The sequence below is a fragment of the Lonchura striata genome, chromosome 1A (assembly GCF_050655825.1).
Source record: "Lonchura striata isolate lonStrDom1 chromosome 1A, ASM5065582v1, whole genome shotgun sequence".
In the NCBI taxonomy this organism is placed as follows: Eukaryota; Metazoa; Chordata; class Aves; order Passeriformes; family Estrildidae; genus Lonchura; species Lonchura striata.
Genome location: NC_140741.1, coordinates 27213659 through 27231893, shown reverse-complemented (window position 1 = coordinate 27231893; position 18235 = coordinate 27213659). Strand labels below are relative to the sequence as shown.

The 18235-nt window shown below is 49.7% G+C and overlaps 1 protein-coding gene across 2 annotated transcripts; it reads left to right on the top strand.

Moving 5' to 3' along the window:
- Positions 1-43: 43 nt before the first annotated feature.
- CBX6 (chromobox 6) lies at positions 44-17615 on the top strand. 2 transcript variants are annotated; one of them, XM_021554044.3, is made up of 5 exons: positions 44-203; positions 351-394; positions 540-605; positions 814-880; positions 8894-17615. In XM_021554044.3, exons 1-5 carry the CDS (start codon positions 135-137, stop codon positions 9809-9811), a joined length of 1164 nt encoding a protein of 387 aa, XP_021409719.1. In that variant the 5' UTR covers positions 44-134; the 3' UTR covers positions 9812-17615. The 2 variants fall into 2 exon arrangements, with proteins under 2 accessions (XP_021409719.1, XP_021409718.1); XM_021554043.3 differs by having other exon boundaries at positions 8840-17615.
- The last annotated feature ends 620 nt before the right edge of the window (positions 17616-18235 follow it).

The window sequence follows — 18235 nt, the reverse complement described above, 5'->3', positions numbered from 1 at the left end:
AGGGGGCGCGCGGGCGTGCGCGAGCCGGCGGCGGCACGAGGAGGGCGGGGCCGGGGGCAGGGGGCGGGGCGGCGCGCGCGGGCGGGCGGGATTATTATGGGCTGTGGGCGCCGCCGCCGAGGGGGAGCAGCAAGATGGAGCTGTCTGCAGTGGGGGAGCGCGTCTTCGCCGCCGAGTCCATCATCAAGCGCCGCATCCGAAAGGTGAGGGGCCGCCCCCGCTGGGGCTGCGGGGACCCCCCCCCGCCCCCCCTACCTCGGTCCTCGCTGCCGGGCCCCGGCCGCGCCGCTGGCCCGCCCGCCGGGCCCCCGCCTCACCCCCCCCCCCGCCTTCTCCCCCGTGTGTTGCAGGGACGCATCGAGTACCTGGTGAAATGGAAAGGCTGGGCCATCAAGTGAGTGTATCCCGCCCGGGCTGCGGGGATGGGGGGCATGGGATGGGGCGGAGTGGGATGGAGGGGGAGTACGTGTGTGTGCGGCTGCGGGGGGATCTGGGCGCTGACCCCTTCGCTTGTCCCCTCCGCGGCTCTCGCCCGGCAGGTACAGCACCTGGGAGCCCGAGGAGAACATCCTGGACTCCCGCCTCATCGCCGCCTTCGAGCAGAAGTGAGTGTTCATCCCCCACCCTGGGCTGGGGGGACTGCAGCAGCAGGTTTGACTTTGGGTGGGCGAGCGGGAAACAGCGTCCAGACGTTCCTTTGCCTGTTTTTTTTTTTTTTAATTTTTTTTTTTCCTTTTTTGCCTTTAACTGGTATGCTTCTGTTTTTCCCTTTGGGAAAAGTTTTAACTTCTTGAAAAATTTGATTCCCTAAAGGGAACGAGAACGTGAGCTGTATGGGCCCAAGAAGAGAGGACCTAAACCTAAAACTTTTCTGCTGAAGGTAACTCTTACTTAAATAACTTAGGCCTAGCAAAAAAAAAAAATCTCTCAAACCTTGCTGGTGTGTGCCCTTGGAAGGACTGGACTTTCAAGTGACTTGTGTCTGATGCCTGGCTCTGGGAGCGCGGGGAAAACCCGACAGGAAAGGCGGGGGGTGGGCAGAGGCGCAGAAGCGTGTGAGGGGAGAGAGCGTGTGCGTGCGACGGGTGCCTCAGCAGGACGGTCAGCACACGCAGATGTGCGTGGTGAGCCTGCAGTCTCTTTTTCCAATATCCTCTCCTTCTCCTGGCCTTCTGCTGCCGCAGTGGAGAGCTAGCCAATCTTGTTCCCTCTCCCTTCAGCAGACTATTCCATCCGACCCGTGCCCTGCAACTTAGCAGCATGCTGAGCGGTCAGGCAGCAGAGGTGGGAATCCCACTGCCACTTGTGCTCCTCTGATCGCATTTAAGGATGTAGGTGTTCCACGGGAGTTTCATGAAGGGCTCATGCTTCGATCTGTAAGCTGCAGGATTGTTTTGCTTTTGCAGAGGGTGAGGGGTGGCTGGGAGGAGGAGGAGTGTTTCACCTCTGCATAGGATGGCAGCTGAAGTTTCCAGTTCCTTTCTGATAGACTCAGCATCTCTGCAAGATGTTCTAGCATCTCTCTTTGCTTGTGGAGAAGAGCAAGGAAGGTAGTCCCTAGTGCAGGCCTACTTGCCCTGTATTTTTACCTTCTTTTTTTTAAATTAAGAACTCCGGTAGCTGCATGACTGTTATGTGAATTCTGTGAATTTATTAGTTTACAGAAGAAATACCTTGCTCTACTCCCCTTTTCACTCTCCTTCCTCTCTACTGTCACAATCTCAGGCTTCAAATGAGCATAGAAAGAACACATCTTTGTACAGTTTAGGGAGATGAACAAGTCTGGAGTTCCCCTGGTTTTATTCTGGTAGGAAGTCCTGGAACAGCCAGTGTGGGCCCTGTAGTAAGGCATCACTATCACCAAGTCATCCTGTGGCTTTGGGCAAGTCACTTAGGCTTTGTGCGTGTTTCCCCATCTGTGAAACAGGTTAATGCTTCCCTTCGCCTGGCAGCAGTAGGAGCTTTACTCCAGTCAGCACAGCACTTTTAACTGCATGAGCACCGGAAAGCACAGTGAGGGGTAGGGTATCACCTCCTCTCTGCTTTGAGAGGGTATAATGAAGCACGTAGAAGAAATGCAGGAACAGGCGTATTCTGATGCTCTGCGTGAAACCCAGGGGACCATGGTAATCCTTGGGAAGTCCTGCTGTTGGAACTGTCCTCCCCAGTTGCCTGTTTTTCTGCTAACAGTGTTCTGTATCTGTAGCCTGAGAATTACAAACATATCTGATATGTGCTACCTCTTATGCTGTATTCAGGGAACATAGCCTAGTTGGCTTTCCTCTTTCTGGCACTCATGCATTAAATGTAACTCTTGTGTTTAAATTTCCAGCAATGCAAAGGAACACTTGAAGGGAAAATCACCAGCTTGAAATAGTCCTCTGCCTGCATTAAAAAATACTGGTATTTGTAACACCTGACACTGTTCAGAGCTGTAGAGAGGTGACTATGCTATGTGTAATCAGTTTATTTTATTTTTGATTCTGAATGTGATATGGCCACATCTATTGCCATAGCTTTAAAAAAAAATTACTCATTCACACTCATTTAAAAAACCAAAACCAACCCCCGAACTCAAAACCCACTCATTGCTTCTCTTTTCCCCTTACCCTTTAAAACTCCCCTAAACTTAACGTGAATTATTCAGCAGCATCCTTTGAATCACATCCGTGACACGTTTCTGTGGCACATCTTTCTGCCAGCTCCTCAAATGGTAATGGAAACCTGTAGGTTTGCAGAGCTGGCTTGGTACTTTGTAGAAGATGACTCGTGATAGGGAGCAAGATCGGCTCTCCTGAAGGCTGGGGCCACGTTGTGGGAGAGGCTGGCAGGGTAGAGTGCTACCACTGCTGCTTGGTTTGCACCTCTGGGAAACAGAGCTGGTGGAACTGGTAGTGCTCTGACTTGCTGTTCCTCTGTGACTTCGGATCCCACCCTAAAAATAACACCCCAGACCAGGCAGTGAGAAGTAACTCTGTCTGAGCCAGCCCATTTGAACTTGTTTGAGCTCTGTTCAGGCAAACCACAATCAACACAACTGCAGCTAGAGTTACGACAGAGACAGTGAGATGATTTGGAACTCGGTTTTTCTGACCCCTGAAGATGCACATTTGACCTCTCCAGCCCCGCAGCTCTGGTTCTGCTGTGGGAGGAGTGGGATTGGGTTCTGCCTCGTGCATTACTAACGGTATTTTCAGTTCTTTCAGCTGCAGAATGTCTTGCCAGTGAGAATTTCGGAAGCAGGGGAAGAAATCTGATTCTTGTATCCCAGAGGGAGTATTTGGAGTTGGCAGTTAGAACAATATTCTTTTTGATCTGTTAACTGAACAGATTAGGCCTGCATGCAATGATGTTTGAGCAGAAATCTGGCCTAGGACTGCTTTGGTAGAGTAGTCTGCCCTTGACTTGGTGGCTTGCTAGGATTTTTCATGTGTATCAGTGCTTAAACCTAGGCTTCTGGGTCTCCAGAATGGCATCAAAATAAGTGCACTGATATGCCACTCAGTCCTTTGGCTTGTGTGGGTGTTTTAGCTTGCAGCTGGGACTAGGTTTATCCTGGGATTAGTTCTCAAAAGTTGCAGATAGGCACCCAGGGGGATTTGCAGAAAGCATTCCAGCAGGTTAGTGGCCCACGCCTTTGGAAAAGCTTTGAAAAGCTGCATCTTTGACCACCTGCTGCCTTTGTAAGCCAGGCTCCTGTTTCTGAGAGCTGTCTAACACTTGCCCTTTCGATCAGACTGCAGAGGCACATCACAGTCCAGGCTTTGTAATATCACTATCAAGATGGCCAGTGTTGAAAGCAACCCCTACAAACTTCAACTGCAAAGTTTTGGGCAGGAAATGGGTCTTTATCCTTTGCATGCTCAGGGCAAATTTTCCCACAGCTGGGCTTAGGCATGGCAGGAGGCTGCTGGTGTACTGCAGTCCTGTGCTGAGTGGATGGGAAACGAAGTTCTTAGTCTGAAACGGGCAGCACTGTATGTAAGGCTCTTCAGGTGTCTGGCAGAAGTCATCCTTGAGGACAGGCCCTTAAGCATGGATGCTAGTGTGAGGTTAGAAAGAGACATAGCACATGCTGTAGTGATCTTCCTCTTTTTCCTCTGTTCAATTTGCTCTTTTTATTTAGCTTTTTTTCTCTAGGCACTCCTCTGTGTGGAATGCAAACCTCACCAACTCATCTAATAAAGTCGAGCAAGTGCTATTCAGAGACAGAGCCCAATCTGCAAGCTCAGTGGGTGGCTGGCAAAGACCCCTGGTTGGGGTGGCCATAAATACTAAGGTGACAGGAGTGAAGAAGGTTAATGGGAAGGAAGAAGTAAGGGAGAACAAGGGCAAAGGGATTCTTAGTAGGGGAGTGGGGGAAGAAGGGGCTGAGCAGCATGGTGCTCTGTCCTTTCGCCCTCTCTTGAACTCCAAAGCTGGAATTGGGTTTCTTTTGATCTCCTCCCTGTTCGTAAATTATCCTGAGTAATTTGAAAACAGACCGTTCCCCTTTTGTAGCATTTTGTTCCCAATCCGGAGGGAAACTAAAGTTTATGGCAGTGTTGCTTGGGAGAACTGTGCTATGAACTGGCTTGCTTTTGCCTTGTCACTTGGAAGAGCGCAGAAGAAAGAGGGTGATAAAAAGGCAGAATGGCAGCCAAAAAGGGGAAAGAAGAGCTCTTGCAAATGCTGTTGGGAGCAAAGACTGTGGGAATGCAGGTGGAGAATAAAAGACAAAGCAGAGCCAGTAATTTATGAGAGAATAGTGCTACTATGGTGCAGCAGCACTACTGGAATTGGCGAGATTTTGAAATAATTTACTAGAAATCCATTGTCTTACGAGGTCTTTGGTTTGGTTTTTTCTTCCGAATCATAGAGATTTTGATACAAATCAGGTAAGAGAGGCCCTTTCTAAGCACGTGTCTGTGTACGTGCTTGTGTGCCTCAGTGCGTTAAGGGAATGAATGAACAAATATGCTTGCTGGGCCTCGAGGGACACTTATTCAGAAATAGTAGGGAATGGGGGAGGTACACTAGTTCCCAGGGGCAGTGAGGGAGAGCTGTACAAGATAAATAAAGGTGATACATATCCCAGACGGGAAGAGGGGGAAGGGAAGCAATCCCAGCAATTGGCTTGCTCCCATGACAGAGCACTGCAGCAAGCTTCCAGAAACTGCATCCTGATGTAGGCTGAGCTGTAAGCAGAGAGTGAATTACTTCGTACACATGCTGAGTGCCTCTTCAGCAGTGAGCATGTCCTGCTGGTGAAAGCAGCAAAACCTAGAGAGGTAGGTTCCGTGTGAAACACTTGTGAGCCAAGGAGCAAACTGTGGTGACACAGCTGAAAGGATACAGTGGGTTTGTTTTTCAAAAACCTTATCCTCATATGGCTTGTGAATGTGATCAAGGAATGGATCCAGAGCAGGAAGAAGTGCATTTCCAACAGATAAAACTGAGTGCTGAGTCTTCTCCAAACCAAAGGCAGCAAGTTACTTAATCTAAAGTTGGAAACAGGGCAAGGAGTGCCTCTGTGCTGTCCTCTGCAGTGAATGGATGAGTTCATGTAGGTGATGCCTGAATAAACCTGATCCTGTGGTAGGAATACTGAGCTTCCCAAGTGAGAAAGCTCTGGGGGCTGGTCTTAGATAAAGCATCTGATACGATTTTTCTTGAAACCTTACCTGGAAAAACAATCTCAAGGTAAGCTGAATATTTGCATAATGCTCTTTGGAATTTGCATTGAAGCTGGTCACTGGGGATAGCAGTGTAGTATCAGGGGAAGACTGTTGAGCCCTAACTTACCCTCTCAATAATCTGACCAGAGTATCAATGCTGTGTGTAGACTACGTAGACACTGCTGAAGCTGGAATTTAATAAAAGCAGGTAGCTGAAACATGAGTTAGAAACAGCTTCAGCCTTGGAGAAAGTGCCCCAGAAGTAACTGGAAATGCAGACACATAGCATGTAAATGAGACCTACTGGTTCTGACACACTGGAAAAGTCCAGGCCATGTACCAGGGCTCTGCAGTAGCTGTTGGGCAAGCACAAAACCAAGACAGGTCTCACTGTGAAAGCAGGACAGGAGCTGATTAATGTGTACAGGAAGCGAAAGTAAAAGCAACAGGGCTATTGAAGTGGTCAGGTAGTAACCATCCCAGCATTATCACTTTGTTTAATGTGGCTGATGGGAAGCTTTGCTCAGGAATTTTTGGGGTGTATAAGGAAACTGAGGATGTTTGTGACTGCTTCCCCCACACTTCTGGGAAGCTGCCTTCTTTCTCTTCTGGGTGTTAGAGGCGGTGCTGGTGGAAGGTAGCAATTAGATTTGACTTGGAGCAGAGTGGCACAGAGGGGGCAGAACTCCTCACTCGAAGGCGTGATGATGGGGTAGGCAATTAATCTGAAAGATGTGCAGTGCTGGCAACCGGAGAGGCCCTGAAGGATACCTGTGTCCATCCACTGAAGCTGTAGAAGGATTTTCAGTGATGCATCTGTAACCCTTGCCTGCTTTCCTTGTCCTGTATTTTGGAAGGGGACATTGTGTTGCATTTTGTAAATTGGTAAGAAACCCAAAGCACAAGAGCAGCAGTGCTGGAAGGGCTGGTTATGATGTGGAGCAGGATGAAAGGGAATTCATCAGGCTGTGCTGGTATGTAATGTCAGAAAGCAAACTTTAGCTTGTCCTTGTGTCTGCCATCTGCTTTAGAGGGACCCGTGAAAAGATGGAGTAAGCACAGCCCAAATGTGCATTTTCCTGTGCCTGTGACCTCCTGACCAGGTCTGCAGTGTCCCCAGGTTGTATATTGATGAGATGGGAGTGTTGATGTGTGGTGCAGGGAGTTCATCTGGTGCTGTTGCTGTGCTCAGGCCTGTACTATGCCTGTGACAGGAACTGTGTCTTATTTTCTCAACAGTTTGGGGTATGGAGTAACACACGAGGCTGAGCAAAGATGGACAACTAGATGGACAGTGGGATGCTTTCTGCTACATCAGGAAAAGCGTTGGGGTTTGTGTGTGCTGGCAACACTTCTCTTTAGCTAGGTGGAAACAGCCCTGTTTGTTAATGTGCAGTGTCTGTGCCTGCCTTGGGGCTGTGCTAACTTTGTTTCTTTGTCAGTTGGCTAACACAGAGTCTAGGTCCCCAGTCAGGATGAGCCTTCAGTTTGTGTTTTTTTGTACAGTCAGAGAAGGAGACCTCATTTTTGCAGTCATTTTAAAGCCAGAATAGAAGTAGTACAGAAGGCTGTGATCATCCAGTGTTAGTAAAGAGAGGAACAAAATGTCTTCACGTCTCTGTTCTCTGCTCATTCAGGATCTTCTGTGGTTCCCATGGGTATCTCTGTGGGAGAAGGGCTCTGGCTAACAGCAAAGCTCTGGAGCTGTAGGGCCAGGACTTTGAGCTTTTTGTGCAGGGGCTGGCTGGGCCCCTCGCTTAGATCTGTTAGATCCCTGCCTTTACACGCACATTTTTTTCCCCAGGCATTTCTCTGGTAGGAGGCACAGCCTGCAGGGTGACAAAGGAGACGGAGTTGAGTGCTAAGCTCTTAGCTGGCAAGAAGCCATCCCGATCTTGGCGTGTGCAAGGGGCAACGGGATAGAAAAGTTGGGGAGGAAAAGCAGCTGTTGTCTTCCAGCACTGCAGTTCTTTCTGTGCCCACGAGGTGGGGGAAGCTGCTCGTGGGATGGGCAGTCACAGGGTGGGGGCTCACCTGTCCCCTCCAGGGCTGTGTGCCTTCGACCTGTCACCACTGCTGAGAGGGAATATGCAGCGGGGTTGGCTTGGGCAAGTACTGGGGTGCAGGTGGAAGGATGAGCTATACAAGCAACAGTGCTCTGATGAGATGTGATGTAAGAATAGACTGGGTTTCCAAGCCCACAGGTCATACAGCACTAGCTTACCAATGAAACTGCTGTTCCTGCTCACAAAAAATGTTCCTGTCTCTGGTGCATGAAACAGGGCAGTTTTTGGCACCAGAAGAGCTTAAAAATATTGTTCCCCTGGCCTGGCTCTTGAGGAGGGCTGGCACAGAGCAGTTGAACAGGTGCTATTCCTGCTCTGGTCCAGTGCTAGGTTTCAAACAAATGTGGTGCTCAAAAGGATAAGTCAATCTCTTCTTTGGAGGTACAGTTAATTTTTACTTGAATTCCACCTGGCCTCATCTCTGTCTTTAAACACTGGAACTTGCTCCCACAGCACAGTAAGAATGAATGACTTCCATGTGATCCTAGTTAAAAATCGGATCTCTAAATTTCTTATGTTAACAAAAACAGCTCCATCAGACCATGCTCACCAGCCTCCATCTGTGTTCCTCAAGACGCCCTTCTACCACGCTTTTCAGAGACAATGCTCATTAGGCATTACTCTGCCTCTTCCCTCTTATCTTGTGTTCAATTTGTAGAGAACCTGGTGCAATCCCTTTGTAAGTTTGGGTGCTGTCTCAGCACTGACAGCACCAAGTGCCTAGGAAGATGCAGGCTTCTTTGGCTGACTGTGGAGGGTTGTGCACTTTGACTGATGACAACCAAGGGGGGCTGTGGAGACCATTAACCCTGAAACATGCCTGGGAAATCGCAGTTTGTCCCTGGGGAAAGCATGTGTCGACAGGAGTACAGCCTAGGGAGGCATCAGCTGCCCAAAAATTATATAGAGAGTGTCCTATGCCTGTCTGGGGGCTGTGTTGGAGATATCAATGGTTTGTAGGTGTGTACCCGTGCTTGTCATTGATGTTGGATATAAATGTGTCATGGTGCTGCCAGTGAGTGCTTGGCTTGAAGTGAGCAGTGCCCGATTTGATATCTGGCTATACCTAGGCTGCCTCTCTGACCCTGTTTGTTTTCTTTCTCCCCACCACCGCAGGCTCGGGCCCAAGCGGAGGCCCTCCACATTGGGGATGTACACTTTTCTGTCAAGCCTGGTTCCAGTACCTCCTCTCCCAAGCTCCACTCCAGCGCCGCGGTGCACCGGCTCAAGAAAGACATCCGGCGATGCCACCGCATGTCCCGGCGCCCCCTGCCCCGTCCAGATCCCCAGAATGGCGGGAGCGTGGGTGGCGGAGCTGGCATTCGTCCTCCTGTCTCGCCCTTCTCGGAGACCGTCCGCATCATCAACCGTAAGGTGAAACCCCGCGAGCCCAAACGCAGCCGCATCATCCTCAACCTCAAAGTCATCGACAAAGGTGGGAAGCCAGCCAATGGGGCCGGGGGCCTGGCTCGGCCCAAGATCCCGTCCCGAAACCGTGTCATTGGCAAGAGCAAAAAGTTCAGCGAGAGCGTCCTCCGCACTCAGATCCGCCACATGAAGTTTGGCACCTTTTCACTCTACAATAAGCCGTCTGCTGCACCTACGCCCTCTGCGGAGGGCAAGGGGGAGGCCGAAGGCTCCCAGGCAGCCTCCTGTGGGCTCATTATGGGCTCCACCCCCTATGATGCCCCCAGCTCCAGCTCCTCTGGCTGCCCATCACCTGCTCCCCACTCCTCCTCCGACCCAGATGATTCCCCTCCAAAGCTGCTCCCTGAGACCCTCAGCCCAGCCATCCCCGACTGGCGTGAGTCGGAGGTCCTCGACCTCTCAATCCCACCTGAGTCGGCTGCCACCAGCAAGCGTTCTCCCTCGGGGGGGTCCAGTGGGGGGCAGACACCCTCCTTGTCCCTCTCCTCTTCTGACCCGGAGCAGGAGGCTGGCGACTGGCGTCCCGAGATGTCCCCTTGCTCTAATGTGGTGGTCACAGATGTCACCAGCAACCTCCTCACTGTAACCATCAAGGAGTTCTGCAATGCAGAGGATTTTGAGAAGGTGGCGGCGGGCAGTGGTGGAGGAGGCAGCAAGTGAGCAACCAGGTCCCCCCACTCCAGGGTTGTGGGGGGTGCTTTACCTGAAAGAAGTCGTGGTGCGAATGGCTGTCCTTAGTTCTCTCCTTCTCCCCTTGGCTGTCCCTCTACCCTCACTGCCACCCTTCCTTCTCCTTTCCTCCTGCCCAATTCCTCTTGCCTGGAGGCTGGAGTGTGTCAGTGGGAGTGTGGGAGCACCCACTGTTCTTGGTTGTTGGTACTGCCAGGAGGAGGTAGGGAGGGTTGTGGTGGGGCTGGGGAGTGGTTGTTTGTCCTTGAATGTGGTGTTGTCCAACGGGCAGTGGAGCCTTTGGGGCTGAGGGATGAGTGAGCATGTGTCTGTGTGCCTGTGCAGGTGGTGACGAAGGTGCTGCTCTTCCTCATTCCCTTCTATCTTTGACAAAAACTGAAGAGGAGCTCCAAACCCGTGAGGGGAGGATGTAAGAGGATTGGAGCCCTTGCCCATGTCCTCCAGACCGTCTCCCACAATGTGCATGCTGACTCTTCCATTCTTGTTTCCCCCTTGCTATGACTACTATCCTGCCATTCTTCCCCTCTTAGCCTGTGGCCTGGATCTGCCCTCTCCTCTGCTGTTCTTGTGGCAGTTGCTGATCCAGATGCCCTCAGAGTGAGGGGGAGAAGGACAGGTGAAGTGTCATGCCTGGAAGGTGCTTGAGACAAAGCTGGGGTGGTGGGGGGTGCCCCATGCAGCCTATGCCTCATATTGGCTTCCCCTTTCCTTTGACTATTGGTGCTACCTTGGCAGTTGTATGGGTGCTTTCAGGTGCCCTGATCCCTCCTCTTCTCCTGCATCTTCCAACCTGTTCAGCTTCTCAGGAGAAAGGGAAGAAAAGAGGAGTCTGCTTCCAGCCCATATCTTCCTCCTGATGTTCATTTGCACTTGTTTGGGAGAGAGGGACATGAAATGTCTTTCTCTGATCTTTCTGTGGCAGAAGCGGGAGTGGGAGATCTTTCAGTCTGTGGGAAGATAATGCCAACAGCGTGACGCTGCCCCAGCCGCGTGAGGCTGCTCTCCCACCTTGTGCGTAAGCTTCCCCTGGCCCTCTTTGCTTCCTCTTGCTCCTTCCAAAGGAAGGAGGGGTGAATGCTAAGGCAGGTTGTTTGTTCTTCCTGCTCGCTTTTGCCCCTCCTGCTCTCCCTCCCTCTGGTGGGTGGCCTGGAAGAGGTTTCCTCTCTGTCTTTTCAGCATCTGAAACAGCCCTTACAACTGTCAACCAAAGGTGCTCATAAGAAATACCTGTCTCTCTCACATCGTATGCATGTGCGCTGGATCTCGTCCCCTAAAGCTCCTGTGAGCTGATCTAGAAATTCCTTCTCTTCACCCCTAGCAAATAGGAGGGAGCAAGACCACAGCTTGCTGTTTATTCCACAGCTCCCTCTTTCCCTGACCAGCTTTGTTCACATTCAAACTAAGCTCTATTTTTTGCCTGCCATTTCTGGCTTGCTCTGTTTCTGTGTGGGTCCTAAGCTTCACGGTGAGAAGCCATTCCTTTGTTCTCCTTTCTTCCTCTACTTGCACGGGACTGAGCCTGTAGAGGTAAGGAAAAGAGGTGCTGATGAACTGGTGAGAGCCTCACCCTCACAGCCTTGTCCCTGGATGGGGCAGAGGGATGTCACTTCTACATAACATGCTGCAGAGGTGAAAAGGGTGGAAAAAATTCCTCATGCCAGGGCTCGTTTACTTATAAGCCTGCCCTGGGCGGGTGAACAGAAGTGGAATTGGCCCCTCTGGTGCTTTCACACAAGTATGTTCAGGAGCTGCTGGCTCTGAGGAGTGCTCTCCTGCAGTAGTGATTTTGTGGTTGTAGTGATCTGAGCATAGAAGGGAGGCAATTTGTGGGAGGGAAGTAATATTTGACTGCCCAAGGGACATTGTCAGGGTGGTAGAGGGGTAGACCAGCTTCTGACCTTAATTAGGGCTTTTGTGCCCAGAGTGTGTCTATTCCCTGCCTCCAGCGCCTGGGTTGGTGTAATAAAATATTCGCTGCCTTCCCCACAAACCTTGCCTTGGCAGTGGGTGGCATTCCAAGCTGTGGGAAATGGTGAATTCACACCAGTTGCGGTTGGGTGTCTGTGCAGACAGTCTGAGGGGGATTCCAGGTGCTGTTAGCACCACCCTTGGTACACCTCTTTCTTTCCTTGGTTAAAGAGCTTAGTGGACTCTTCGGGGATGTGCTTTCATTCACAGCTGAAGCTAGGGGCAGGGAGAAAGAGACTTCCCTGATCCATTCACTAAGCTAAGGCTTTCTATAACTTGTTGGACTTGTGTGCGTGTCTGTGTTAATACCTGCTTGTACTTTTTGTGGGTGTTGTTTTTTTTCTTAATTTGGGTTTTCTTTTGCGCATCTTTCCTGTGCCTGGCACACCCAGGGATCCCTTATGTTAGCATAGCCTATCCATTTGGCTGCAGCTTCAACGATGAGCAGTTTGTAGGCATAGGGAAAAGCTCTTTCTTAGGAAAATAGCGAGGAGATTCTTCTTTTTTTCCTCCCCCTTCTGAATAAGAACTAATCTGTGGCTGTGAGATAAGAAGAGCTGCTTTATGGGGTGAATGCAAACTGGCCAGTCACTTTAGGTTGTTAAGTTACTGTTTGGTGTGTATGTGGTGATGTGTTTTGTTTTGTGGTATCAAGGTTCTGAAAAAAGTTTTGAAGCGTTTAAGTGGGAGATAAAAGGGAACTTTAATAGGAAACTCTTGATGTGTATTGGCCAAGATGTGTTGCTTGGCAGAATTCTTTTCCCCAGTGTCTCTTGTATGGTGTTCTTTGGGGGCAAGGGGCAGGAATTGTTTAATTGAAGGGATTTTGCCTTTCTCCAGAGTGGCAAGCAAGGGAACTGTCTGTGAAGAGAAAAACAGTGGGTCATTGTAGGGATGCTCCGCAAGGACCTCCTTCCTGCGGTGAGGAGATGAGGGGACTTGTTGCAGAAGGGAAACTCGTGTGTGGTAGATCCTCTTTGTGGAGGAAGAAAGGAGTATGATCCGGCTTGCAGACACAGCTCACCTGCTTGTGTGACAAATCCCTCCCTGGGTGGGTCACCAGGTGGGAACCAAACCCTGAACCTCTGGATCCAAAATGAGGATCCCATGCTGGTTTGAGTTAGATGTTTGCTAACTTGAATGCAGCAGTCACCTCAAGTCCCCTCAGGTGGACAAGACACTTGAGGCTGACTAACCTACCTTCGTATTCACGTGGGCTGTGCTCCTCCTTCTGAATTTTTGCCCTTGCTCCTTAATGGAGATAGGAAAGAAGATTCATTCATGCCTTTTAAAAAGGGCATGGAATTGAGGGAGGAGTTTATTTGAAAGTATCCCCTTCCTTTCCCCATAACCCTTAGGAAAAAAAAAATTCAACAAAAACAGGGAAATAATTCTCTGTGTCTGTGCCATGTTTGTTCTCGTTGTCGTGTTTTTAGAGGAGATTTTATGATGGAGTGGAAAAAGTGAAATGATTAGTTTTGCATAAAAAAAGAAAAGTTTTAAAAAAAATTTCTACAGGGAGAGAGCGAGAGAGAGTTTAAAAATGAATAATAAATGCAGTGATTGCACAAACTGTAGTGGTATTAGATGGTCCTTAGAGAAAAGAGTATTTTGTAGTATCGAAGCATGTGTGTCTGGGATGGTGTTTGGCTTGCTTGAACTGGAGGGAAAGGCATTCTAGGACTAAGCAGCGATCTCTGAGCTGAAAAGGCAAGTTGCATGTTGGAGGAACCCTGTCTACAAACCTTTCCCGTCCTTGCCTCCCAAGTGTTGGAGTGAGTTCCTTTCCCTCCCATACCTCTCCTGTGAGCTAAGGTGGAGTCTCCAAGTGGTTTTCTGGCTGAGCAGCCCTCAGAGATGGCCAGTCACATTCTGACAGAATGTGGATCAGGCCATCAACATGAAACAGTTGACTTTGCATGTACAGCAAGCTGCTAATGTTTGGGGTTGGCATGTACCTTTCCTGCCAAGTTGCTGTCTCTTTCCCATCCCCTATATCTAAGCAGAATTATTCATAGTGGGCTTATTTCCTGGGAAGCAGATATGCCTCTCTTCTGTAAGGTTTCTTAAACTTCTTCCAACACCAAGTGGGGGTTGACATTTTTCTGTATAGAATTCACCACATCCAGACAGGAAACTGAATCCCATTGGTGTGTATTCCAGCACCCCTTCTCCAACAGTGGCCAGATCTCTAGAGGCAGATGAGAGTGCTGTCTTGTGTGCTCTGATTGTGTTGCTGAGGGACATGGACCCTCTTCTCGAGGCCAGCAATTGCTGGAAGTTTTTAGAGTGGAGAGGGGAGAGGAACACTCTTGACAGGTCAAGTAGGGCAGCCTTCTACAGCTTCCTTTGGGGTGGTGGGGAAGAGTTGCCTGAATGTTCCTTCAGAGCAAGGAGGCAGCTCTTGTGTGCTGGCTTTCCTGTCCACGATGTCTCTGGTGTTCATCTGGCATGTGGGAGTGACTGCAGGGAAGAGGGAAACCACCAGATGTTGGTGTCTGAGCAGAAGATGGTAGGCAGAGACGCTTGAACAGCTTTTCTTGTCTGGACTTCTCTGGTGCCCTTTGCAGTGGCTTTGTAGTGGCAGATGACTGATGTCTCAATGCGTCCCATAGCCTGGGCTGCACGTGGGAGCTTTTCTCTCCGCCCATCAAACTGTCGGTGCTTCCCATGGCTTTCAACTTGGAACAAAACCTCCTGTCTCAGGCTCTCTTCTCAATGAGCAGCATGGGACTGGAGGAGCATGAAGCTAATGAGATACAAGCTCCTTTGGGGATGAAAAACAGAAATAGTGTGGTGAGCAGGCCCAGCTGTGGTGAGCCACTGCTTAAATTCTGTTTTCAAAAGAGAGTGGGAGCATTTCTCTCTGTCTCCCCTTACTGAAGTTCCCAGGGAGATTTTGTGAAATAAACAAATTTTAAAAAAAGAAAAAAAAAAAGAAAAAAATCACAACCACAGTCATGCTTTTTACCAGGTAGGAGCTGTCTCTGAGCTGAGTCTTCCTAGGGATATCACTCCCTTCTCCAGCCCCTCTGTGTAGAGGAGGCTTCAGCAGCTCCCAGCGTTTGGAGATTATCACTTTCCTGGGAACTTCCTGGCAGAAAAGGTTGCTGTGCTTGAAGGATGGTGTCCCAAGTTCTCTGTACTTGTGCCCACCCCAGGCCATGGCATTAGTGGGGCTGCTCAGGAGCAGGTCCTTCCCAGGGAGGTGTAACAAACCTGGAGTGCGTGTTTGGCTAAGTGCTTATTTTCCCTTTTGCTTCCTTCCCCACCTTCTGACAAGACTTTTTCCTCCTTGCCTGGCACATCCTTTTACTCCAATGTCGCTTGCTTTTGCTGCATTTTTCAATTGCCCAATAATCACGCAAGAGCTGGGATCTTATTTACTTCTTATATATAAATATATGAATATAAAAAGCCTCCTTCTCCCCCTTTCTCCCCATCTCACCCACCACCCCCCATGTGCAGCCTCCCTGATCTCCACTCTGAAGGCAATCTGCTGTAGAGGGTTAATTTGGGGTCGGGGATTCGGTGCCTCCTAAGTTCTGTTCCTTCTTGGCTTGCCATGATTTTTCTGCCAGCTGTGTCACTGCCCTGTGCCTCTGTCTCCCATGCAGAGGGGATGGGGGTGGAGGAAACCATCCTGCTGAGGGTGCTGGCGGCCCAACTCTCGAGGTGTTTGCACAGAGATGGGAGTGCTCAGTGTTGCTTCAGAAATCCCCTGCTCCCTGTCTGTGCTTCCTTCCCCAGGTAATCTCCAGGAAGTATCTTCATTTCACCAGTGCTCTGAGGTTGAGAAAATAAGTGTCTTTATTTTCTTGTAACTTCTGAGATCCTTCCCCAGAGTGCAATCTGTGTGGTTTCTTTTTGGGGGTATAGATGGCAGGAGATGTTGGAGTCTGTCTCCATCCTCACCTTTGCCTTTCTGTCCTCTGTTCCTCTCACACTTTGCCATTGCCCTGTATCAGACTGATGCGCTCAGAGGTATTTGCACCCTTTTCTGTGCAGTGTCAGTCTTGGCATCAGGAGCTTCTCCTGTGTTCTTTGGTGATTCTGAGGTGCCCTGTGTCCCACCTGCCTCACCTGTAAGCATGCAGCAGGGCCCTGAGTTCTTCTTTCTTCCCTTCTGTAAATTTCTCCTTCCAGGAGTGAAGGGAGATACAGTCCTGTGGTGGTTGGCTGCCTCTGGCAGCTCTTCTGTCCATTCCAGCCTCTCTGTGGTGGGAAACAATGATTCCAGGGCTGTCCAAAAGCACAGTCCTTGGGGTGAGGGTCCTTCCAGCCCAGGTGAGCTCTGTGCTTTGAGCCCACACCCTCCAGGCACTGGCAGATGGCACTGGGATGGAGGAGCGGGATGCCCTCTGTGCCCTGGGCTGGGTGGGCAGCAAGCAGCGTGCTGTGGCACAGGGATGAAGTAAGGTGACAGAACTGCAGCAAGATGCAATCAGAGTGGTGCCAGCTTCTGCAATGGTTCAGAAAATGTGTCTGCTGGGAGAAAAGGGGCATAGTGGGACATGCAGGCAAAGTGTTAATTCCCATTGCAAGGCCCTGGTTCTTTACTTCATTCCTTGTTCAGCTGAGCACTTGGAGCTCACATTAAACCTCCGGAGCACAGCTGGGTGGGTCAAAGCACTTCGTGGGGCTTCAGGGCCTCATAGGACTAATGGGGCTTTCCCATGCTCCCAAGCAGCCCCCCAGCTGGTCCCTGCTCTCTAGGGATATGAGGGTTTTCCTCTGGGCAGAGCAGCAGGTAGGTGCTCTTGCACAGGTAGGTTGCTCTTCAGCTGCCCTGGAGGGAGCCTGCTGCTTCCAGCCCCCAGCTGCAAAGCAGGGGCAGAATCTTAGGTCAAGTTCTCAAACGGAACAAAAAAATTAATCGTTGTGATGACTTTTTTTAGAAAAGAGTTGTCATGCCTGCACCTCCCCCAAGCAAATCAACTCAGTGTGCTGTCCTCCTTCCTCTTCTCCCCTGTGCCATTAAGCCTTGTACACTCCCTAAGAATAGAGGAGACTCTCTGCTTTGGGATTTTTTTCCCCCGTTCGTTTTCTTTTTGCATAGAAAGTTGTCTGCTGGTGGTGGAGGACAGGGGCCTGCTTCATCTGTTCCTTCCTTTCACCTTCCCCTATGCCAAGCTTAGGCTTAAATGCTGCAGATTCCTGCAAACACTGAACTTGGAGCAGGCGAGTGACCCCACTGTGTTCTGTGGTACTTGGGTGCTTCAGATTCTGCCTGTGCTTGAGCTTTGGCAGCATCAGAGCCCTTCCTTCCTCTTGGAGAAGGTCAGCCCTAACTCCAAGTGCTGATAGTTCTGATGCAACCCATCTGTCTCCACATTTCCCCTCACTTGGCATACAGAGTGAAGGTGGTAATTTTTTTTAATTTAAAATAAACCTAAATATGTATCTTGTAATTTTTTTTATTTTGAAAAAAATGCATTTAAGGATTGTGCACGGATGAATTGTATATCTATATATTATTTTTTTGTCTTGCAATTTTCATTTTAAATATAGTGTTTGTTCAGTTTTGTTTTGTTTTTTAATCCAGTTCCCAGCTGGCTAAACTCTGTCTAGAGTGGATGGGTAGGAGGAGAGCCACTGGAAGGGTGATTGAATCACTCCTTCCCTTGGTGCTTCCTACAAGAAACTGGTTTGCTCCAGGTTTGGGGGTGGGGGTTGTGCTAATTACTCTTGTATTCTTGTACATTTTGTTCTTTCTGCTGCTCTTGAATATTGTATCAATGCCAGAAATGGGGAGTTAAAAATTAAGACAAAAAAATTAACCCCAATAAATTGTTACATTCCAAAACCTGTTGTTTTCCTTGGGCGGGCTGTGACTTGTGGAGCTTGGGAAGAAGGCAATGGAAATGACTGCCCTGAGTCATGGATCAGCACTGCAAACACAAGCACCTGCACCCTTCTTGGGCACCATGGATCAGCCCAGGTTTGGTCTTTGGACCTTTCTGGACATAGAGAAGCTCTGAAAAAAGACAAAGGAGTATTCTGGAATGTTAAGGGAAGAGGCAGCATTGGTGAAGGCCAAGCTGTAGCAAGTGGAACCTGAACACCCTCATCCCAAGTGCTTTGGAGAGTCTCCCATGGGTCTCCCACATTCTTTTCTTTTAATAATGAAATTAGATCAGGGTACAACCTAGCACTTGGTGGCTGAAAAATGCTTTAGGCTTTTCCCAACTCCAGAACATGTGCTCAAGTGCACTTTCTGACAAGCTGATCTAAGAAACACAGTGAAAAATCTCCCCCCTGTGTCTAACTGAACGCCCGGATTCACTCCATCCCTCTCCAGCCTGTAGCAGCTGCACAAACAGGCTCAGCTAAACTTCTAGGTGGGAGGTGCTGGTGGTGGGGCAAGCGAGTTGGTTTTTGACAGATTCCCTTTGGACAGGCAGGAGAGAAGGGCAGGAAGGCAAC